Source organism: Esox lucius, chromosome 17 (assembly GCF_011004845.1).
Source record: "Esox lucius isolate fEsoLuc1 chromosome 17, fEsoLuc1.pri, whole genome shotgun sequence".
Taxonomy (NCBI): Eukaryota; Metazoa; Chordata; class Actinopteri; order Esociformes; family Esocidae; genus Esox; species Esox lucius.
In genome coordinates this window covers 46,723,587-46,732,495 of record NC_047585.1, presented here as the reverse complement: position 1 = coordinate 46,732,495, position 8,909 = coordinate 46,723,587, and the positions used below count along the sequence as shown (strand labels likewise).

The 8,909-nt window shown below is 38.5% G+C and overlaps 1 protein-coding gene across 3 annotated transcripts; it reads left to right on the top strand.

Annotated features, from left to right (window-relative positions):
* The first annotated feature begins 513 nt into the window (after window positions 1-513).
* LOC105010019 lies at window positions 514-8,716 on the top strand. 3 transcript variants are annotated; one of them, XM_029115882.2, is made up of 11 exons: window positions 514-1,772; window positions 2,757-2,780; window positions 3,016-3,108; window positions 3,398-3,514; window positions 4,525-6,481; window positions 6,567-6,680; window positions 6,968-7,036; window positions 7,137-7,232; window positions 7,409-7,480; window positions 7,580-7,675; window positions 7,897-8,716. In XM_029115882.2, exons 2-11 carry the CDS (start codon window positions 2,766-2,768, stop codon window positions 8,193-8,195), a joined length of 2,928 nt encoding a protein of 975 aa, XP_028971715.2. In that variant the 5' UTR covers window positions 514-1,772; window positions 2,757-2,765; the 3' UTR covers window positions 8,196-8,716. The 3 variants fall into 3 exon arrangements, with proteins under 3 accessions (XP_028971715.2, XP_028971714.2, XP_028971713.2); XM_029115881.2 differs by having other exon boundaries at window positions 514-2,780; window positions 7,412-7,480; XM_029115880.2 differs by having other exon boundaries at window positions 514-2,780.
* The last annotated feature ends 193 nt before the right edge of the window (window positions 8,717-8,909 follow it).

Here is an 8,909-nt window from a genome sequence, read left to right as displayed (position 1 = left end):
CATGTTTTCTCCTGCTCAATGGCTTACAAAATCTCTGCATAATGACCCAAAGATTTTACATTTCAATAATCTGTCCATTAGACTTTTTTCAAGTCTTCAGTAGTCCACTGGCTGTGCCTCATCAGTGTTATTCCCTTCACCCGTCAATGGTCATAATGTTATGGCTGATCGGTGTGTAAAAATATACAATTGTTTTTAACTTTCCTTACGCCCTCTCTGAGGGCTTAGAGGGCCTTGACGGTTCCCCACTGCATCTTAGCAATAGCTTTACTAACACATGACCTGTCAAACCTTCTGTTCAGAGTCTTCTCTTCACATTTGATACTGTGATTTGCCTACTTCAACCATTGTTAAGCTGTGGGTGATGCTGGTTTCCTCTGAAACACCTATAATGCAAGATGTTGCCTCTTATAAACGTTTCTTCTGATTATGTTGTATTTGGGTCTGCCAGACCTGTTCCTGTCAGAGTGCATATTGTTGGAGTAGGAATCTACTCCCTTCTCGAAAGGAAAGACTTACACTTAAGAGTTTAATGGTCTGTTTGTCTTCCTTTTTTCATTTCCTTTTTCGCATCCAGTATGATAGCTATATACTACTACCTGCAGTACAATATTGTCCAAATGAGGGTTAAGAGGGTGTAGTAACACAGTCTGTTCCAACACTGCTTTTATACAGAGAAATGGTTTGTAAGTAAAACAAAAGTTGGGACACCTGAAGGAATTGTTATCATAATCTTTCAAGGCGTAATTTACTTCCATTGGTGGAGAACAGCTGTAGGTTTTAACATATTACTTGGAAAGAAAGTGTTGTTCTTACTGGTTTTTGTACATCTCATTAGTAACAGAGTTGCACTAATCCACTGCAGTCCACTAAAAACACCTTATTTTAACCAAAACAAAAGGCCAACCAATGTATAAATGTTTTGTTGTGCCCTTGAGTGAGGCAGTTAACTCTATATATAACAATATAACAATTAATGATTTAAATATATATGAGCTGGAGGTTGAAGAGTATTTTTCACCACATAAAGATCTAATTTAAGTTGAAACCATAAAAGCTGTAAAGATGATAAATATTGTACTATGACAGGCTGCTAAGTGTTATGACAGTAACTTAAAGGTTATAGATTGAATCCCTGAGCATACAAGGTAAGAAACCTTTTGTTTTGTAATTATTAAAAAAATATTGTTGGACCAGAATCCTGACAATATATTTAGGATAAATTTGAGGGTATTCTCTAGTTCTGAAGTAATGTCAAGTAATTTAGTCAGTCATTCACACTGGTTGCACCCTCTCAAATGATTTGAAATGTACACAATATTAAAGATTCATAAAATTTTACAGCAGGTACAGTATATGCTACTTATACTGTATTGGGGATCTTGCATTAGGGATCTTACCACAGCCCCTGGTTAATACCACTTCCTTGTTTATTCTTCTATTGTTTCAGATAGCTGACTTGTGATTGTGTTAAAGCTAGCGCTGTAATTAAAATAATAGTAAACAAATGTTCCATAGAAAACTGGTTTGAAAATCCATTATTAGGATACGCATTTATACTGTCATGCTTGTTGCATCTCCATCCCTGCCAGAGTGCATTGCGCTCGCGCACTTTTTGCCGGTGAGCACTTTTTCTATTCTCCTCCCCCACCTTGATAAGCGAATCCCTTGCTCGTGCTGAAGAGCATGATCGATTTGCGCGCCCGCTAGCAGATGTGGAACGTTATTCCTTGATTTGTTGGCTGCGGTGGAACTTGCTGTCCTGTGTTAAGGTAAGAGTTGACTACCGAAATTATTATTAACCAGTATTTTAGACTAATGCTTATAGGCTTGTTTTTTTTTGTAAGCCATGCCGTTTCTGGAAACGTAATTAATTTCGGGGGAATTTATTATTTCTGATAGTTGTCTCGTGACCTCGTGTCTGACTGGAGATGAATTGGAAACTGTTTTCAAACCTATTTAAATATGAAACATGTGGTTAGTCATTATATATTTCGCCATATAATTCGCTGCTTTATGTAATTAGCTAGAGCTGTGAATTAAAATAATATTGACGATTGTCGAACTGGCTTGCAAAAAAGACGTATAACTAGCTAATGGTTAGCTAACATTAGCCAGCTAGCTTATTGAGAAAGTTAAAGGAGCTAGGCTAGCTAAGTTTAGCTACAACATAGGCTATCACTACTGAGTGGGGGAGGGGAATAGTCAATGTTAGGACCAGCAGAATGTGTGTCTAGAGTGGGGGAGGGGAATAGTCAATGTTAAGACCAGCAGAATGTGTGTGTAGTGTGGGGGAGGGGAATAGTCAATGTTAAGACCAGCAGAATGTGTGTGTAGTGTGGGGGAGGGGAATAGTCAATGTTAGGACCAGCAGAATGTGTGTGTAGAGTGGGGGAGGGGAATAGTCAATGTTAGGACCAGCAGAATGTGTGTGTAGAGTGGGGGAGGGGAATAGTCAATGTTAAGACCAGCAGAATGTGTGTGTAGTGTGGGGGAGGGGAATAGTCAATGTTAGGACCAGCAGAATGTGTGTGTAGAGTGGGGGAGGGGAATAGTCAATGTTAGGACCAGCAGAAGGTGTGTGCAACAACAATGTATTTTCACATTATTGTGTAGTTTGGTATGAAACATTGAAAGGCTAAAACATGATAAATATTTCAAATTGTTAGCCTAGTATTTTCTTCTTTACTGGTTAGGGTATGCTTATTACTGATAAATCCAGGATTTAAAATATTAAAATGTTTTTGTTTATGCAGATTCCTGTGATGACAACACAACAGGTAGTGACTTATGTTATGAATGTTTGCTGTTATACCACAAGCAGGGAATGTGTACATTTATGTACAAATACTGTTTTACATTCAAAGTTGCATAGAAAAATAAGGGAATTATATTAAGTGGGTGTTTTTTAGCCAACAGTGATGTGCCCCAGCCCAGATTATCTGTTGTGTGGCTAGCAATCTTGTCATTCTGTGTGACCAAACCAATTTTTTAAATTTGTCTTCCTTTACGCAGGCACTGCAGAGATTAAAATGCCGCATGGAGCTTTTAAAAAAGCACCATTCAAAGTGTGAGTCCAGAATGGAAAAGAGAAACAGAGAAGAGCAGGTTTGTCTGTGATTTAGAATAAGGACAAAATGCAGGGGATTGAGTTGTTAGCATATCCTAATATCTAATTCAGTGGTTCCCAACCAGGGGTACTAGGGCCTCTTGGGGTACTTGGCCTCTCCACAGGGGGTACTTGAAAACACTCATGACAACATAGGCTTACTAGTGAAATTAACATGAGGGGGGTACTTCAGGGGTACTGAACGCAGTGCAAAAACATTTTGGGGGTACAGTAACTGAAAAAGGTTGGGAGACACTGATCTAATTTACCTGACATTTTGTTTCCTAGACACCTGATACTGATGTTGTCAGTACCTCCAAAGAGATGGAAGATGGGACTGAGTCTGGGTCGAGAGGCCATATGTTCAATGATGCACCTCCCTTGATCAGAACTGATAGCGTATATGTAAGTCCAGGCGTCCAATAGGGCTGTGAGGGTAATTGAAAAACCTTCATGACCGATGGTTCCGAATGAAAACCATAGTCAAAACAATGTAAATATCAAAACAGTCAAACATTAACTATGCTTTTATGTACATAAACAATCAAATAGAGTTTTAGTAAAGGTTGTCCTGCCTACAAACCGTCTACTTCTAGTTCCAACTGTTTTGATGCTCTAGCAGCCGATGTGCAGTATTGTGCTGGGCGGAGTAGTGTTAGGAAGCCCAAAAAAAGCAATAAGCTACACTATAGGTGACTTGTTTCAAAGATTCCAATCGCTAGTCTGCCTTGGACACTTCTGCACATTTAGAGCATCAACTGATAGAGCATGAAAGACTTAGTGCAAGATGAGGAAGAAAGTGTAGTCCTGTTTTTTTTTTATCTTATTAATTGCAATTGCACTGAACACTGTATCTTTGGGGGTTGTGGTGTATTTCCAATATACTGCAGGAAAGCGGTAAGGCACACTACGATAAATCGTACATAAGAACAGCTCTTACCCAGGGGATAATGGCCAAGTACAAATCCCCCTTATGACTTATTGCTTAAATAAACCAGTTAGTAATGCAAATAGAGTAAAAAGATGTCATGGTGTGTATATATGTATATACGCTATATGACCAAGAGTATGTGAACACCTCTTCAAATTGAGTGTTTCAGCCAGACCCACAAGGCAATTTTATATTTTTGCCGTACTAGACCTTTCCCCTAGTCAATGTCAGTCATTTTATTGTTAAACTGTCTACTGGTTTTGGAATGGAATGTCTCGAATAGGTGTGATGGTTGGTTGTCCACATACTTTTGGTCATATAGTGTAAAACCACATTTTTTTTCCAGATAATCAACATACTAAAATAACCCCAATCATCATTCAGATTTAATTATTTGGGTGACCTTAAGGGTTGCTCAACATGTAGATGCAATGCAATCTGTATCAGCTGTTAAGTGTTATTTTTTTTCTCCCCCACAATTTAGTTAACCAAAGAAATGCTTGGATATGATACTGACAACTCAATAACCAGCACTGACAACAGTGAGGATGATTATGTCCCAGCCTCATCGGAGTCATCAGAGGAAGACAGTTCCGCTGGAATATCTGGACTCAAGAGAAATAAGCCAAAGAAAGACGCACGTAAGAAATGCTTGATCAAAAGAAAAGAGTACAACAAGACCTATGAAGGGCACACTAGTACCCCAAAAGATGTGAGTCTAAGCACTGAAACCTTGGTTGTATTGAAAGTCTCGCAGGCTGATGGTTCCAAGAATTACCACAAAAAAAAGCACTTCTGTCTGTTCTGTGAAGAACCCCAACTGAAAATTGCACGTCATTTAGAACGTAAACATAGTAAGGAAATTGAAGTAGCTAGTGCCCTTCGATTTGCAAAGAATTCAAAAGAAAGGAGACTTCATCTGAATCTCCTTCGCAAAAAAGGGAATCGGGCACACAACATTCGGGTACTTAAAGAGGGAAAAGGATTTTTGGTACCTTGTAAACAAACAAGTAATCAAGACAGCAATCCAGAGGACTATCAGCATTGTTTTGCTTGCTATGGGCTCTTCAAACGTAAATTCATGTGGAAACATGCGGAACGGTGTACACTAGCAAGTAAAGTTCGCAAAATGATGCCTGGGAAAACCCCAATACAGACACTCTGTGCAAGCTCTCAACCGGTTCCTAAAGAAGTGAGTGAAAAGTTATGGAAACTTGTAAATCATATGAATCAAGATGACATAGCCCATGCAATAAAAGAAGACCGATACATAATCGCCCTGGGTGAAAAAATGTTCAACAAAAAGGGGGAGAACCGATCACAACACCAGCACATTCGTCAAACTATGCGAGAACTAGGGAGACTTTTGATTTCAGGTAGAATGGTGACACCTTTGAAAAAAATGAAGGATTATATCAACCCCAAGAACTTTGAATATGTCATAAAAGCTGTCAAAGAAGTGGCTGGCTTTAACGAAGAGACAAATAGGTTTGGAAAGGCCACTCTGGCCACAAAGCTTGGACAAAATATACAGAAAATTGCAGACATCTTTGAGAGTGAAGCTCTCATTGCACAGAATGAAGAGAAGATGAAGCTTGTCCGTGACTTCAGAGGTATATATCACCTTCGCTGGAATGAGATGATCTCTGCTGCTGCATACCGTACACTGGAACAGAAGAAATGGAATGCACCCCAGCTCATTCCATTAGCAGATGATGTAAAGAAAATGCATATGTACATGGAGGATGATCAGAAACGATACTACGAACAACTGTTAAGTCTAAAAACATCAAAAAATTGGAGCAATCTAGTACAGGTGATACTGGCCCAGATGATAATCTTCAACCGAAGGAGGGACAAAGAAGTGTCTGCTATGACTGTGGCAACATTTCTCTCCCGGGACAAATCTCCAATTAACCCTGATGTTTTAGAAGCATTGACAGAGGTGGAAAAAATGCTCTGCAAATATTTTGAACGCATAGAAACCCGTGGGAAGAGGGACAGGAAGGTACCGTTACTTCTCACTCCAGTAATGGTCAAATCTTTGGAGCTGCTTGTCAAGGAGCGGAGCTCATGTGGTGTGGGCGACTATAATATCTACTTATTTGCCAGGCCAGGATATGATACACATTTTCGGGGATCCGACTGCATTCGTGCCTATGCCAAAAAATGTGGAGCCCAGCAACCTAAAGCACTATCCTCTACTAAACTACGAAAACAGGTTGCCACCCTCTCCAGAGTGTTGAATCTCAATGATACAGAACAGGACCAATTTGCTGACTTCTTGGGTCATGACATTAGGGTACATCGCAAATTCTACCGTCTACCTGAAGGAACTCTTCAGTTAGCAAAGATCAGCAAGATACTGATGGCCTGTGAACAAGGCAGATTGACAGAGTTCAAGGGGAAAAGTCTGGACCAAATCTCCATTAGCCCCTGTGGTAAGTGTCTAGGTTAATAGCGAGATGTTAACTTACATTTTTAACAATTTATTAAAGATGCTTTTATTTGCCTGTTGTGTTTTAGAAACTCTCATGTCTGAAAAAAAGGATGACACAGACTACTCAAATTTGGAATCGGAAAGTGTCTCAGAGAAAGCGGAGTCTTCTGAAGAAGAGTCTTCAAATGGAAACCTGACAGGTATTAGTGTACCAGATACAGTGCTGTATGAAACTGTGAACTGTGCAATTATAGATTGGTTCTGATTTCACAGTGAACACAAAAAGTCTTCTCACATTACAGGTTAATGTTTACCAATTCCATATGATGGTTTATGGTTTATCATGCATGTAGTACAAAAACAAACCTTAAAACCGAATGAGATGGTTTTCATGTTGTCTTGATAACTTACTTGATGCCTTAATGTGTGGGTCAGGTAATAGGATGAAAAACTGATATGGCTAATAATTTGTACTTAATTCCAATAGAGATGACAGCGATTGGTCACAGGCAGTCAGCACAGAAGGGGAAGCTGGGACAAAAGAGCTGTTCCCACAGTAAGCATGACTCCTGTTGCCTTCAGTCAGGGAATTTACACCAATGCAACATATTGGGTCCTATTTGTGTTTCACATTGAATTTGTAACTTGTATTTTAGACACGGCCGTATCTGAACAAACCGAAGACACAGGCTCCAACTGGGCATCAGGAATTCACTCTGATAGAGAGGAGTCTTCTGATACTGATCTGACAGGTATTTGTATACTTCATATATAAATTGGCCTATTGATAATACCATTCATTTTTTATGGTTTCTTGTTTTCATTTTTTGATCACATCCAAATACATGGGTTTGCTAATAGGCTGGAAAACTAGCATAGTTATATATTTGGCATTTTTCACTTATGTATTTTGTGCATTTCTTTCAAGAAGAGATGACAGCGATTCGTCACAAGCAGTCAGCACCAAAGGGGAAGCTGGGACGAAAGAGCGGTTCCTACAGTAAGCATGTCTCATGTTGCCTTCGGTCTGAGAATTACACCAAGGCAACATATTGGGTCTAATTTGTGTTGCACATTGTATTTGTAACTTGTATTTTAGAAGCTGCCGTGTCTGAAAAAATGGAAGACGCACACTGGAATTGGGCATCAAGAAGTGACCCTGATAGAGAGGAGTCTTCTTATACTATTCTGCCAGGTATTATTTAATGTTAGTAAGGTAAAAAGATCATACATGTTTGAGAATGAGTACAAGGTACTTCTAGAACTATCCAGGATTTCAAGTTATCAGAGTAAAAACAAACCATAGGTTGGTTGAGCAGTCTGGATCACTGTTCTTTCAGCAAGAACTATTCCCATTATCTAGATCAACTAAGCATAAAAAAGACTGTAAAAACCTTGTCTATGTAATTTTTTCAGGAAAGACGTCAGCGAAACAAGACGTGCAACCAGGACCAGCAAAAAGGTTTGAAAAGCAGTCTTTTTCCCTCCCTGCCAAAGGGGCAAAACAGAAGTGGTCGAGTACGGAGGTGGATGCAGTTGAACATTCTTTGATGGATTTCATTCGAATTGGAAAGACCCCTGGAAAACAAGACTGTGAGAGATGTATTTCTGCTTTTCCCCAAGCACTAGTAAACCGGGACTGGAGAGCTGTAAAATTCTATGTACGCAATAGAATAACTGCAGATCAAAGACGTCCAAATGCAAAATACATGTGATTTTTATTTGTTCTAGCTACAAAAGTTATATGGTTAAAATCTTAACTTGATATGGTGGTTCCTCAACCTGAATCTTGAGTGTGAGCCAAATTCTGTAAACCATGAGTTGGTTTATATTTAGGAGCCTTTACGAAGTCTAAAAATCAACAGAAGTAAATGGGGCTGATGAGCATGTTTTTATTTTTCATCAGCATCAAACAAAATACAATTTTATTTTGAACAGGTGATTAAGACATTTATTTTAACTAGGCTCACACTCAGCCAGCTGTTTTGGCGTTTGTTATAGCTCTTTAAAGAAAGATTAACTGTTCATTTTTTGTCCAGTCAGTGACAAACCACTTTAATAGTTAGTAAGCAAAAATTTTATACTTTCAATGTAGACATTCTCATAGGCTTCTTTTATTTTTCCTGTTGAATGTTTACAAAAAAATTACTGCAATTACAATAAAAAAATAAGTATACTTAAAATTATCTAAACTTTAACAAATTTAAATAGAATTATTTAGTGTATACATTTAAAATATTTGAAGTGTTTTTTAAGACAAGATTAGTTAAATCTCAATTTAGAGCATTTTATTTTAATATACTGGAAAACTTAAGCAATAAAATACAGGGGGTGTTTATTTTGAATATACCATGTTTGTTTATCACAACTTTTTTTACTGCTGTCATTAGTGGTACCGGTTCATAATAGCAGTATAACATCTAAGGGGT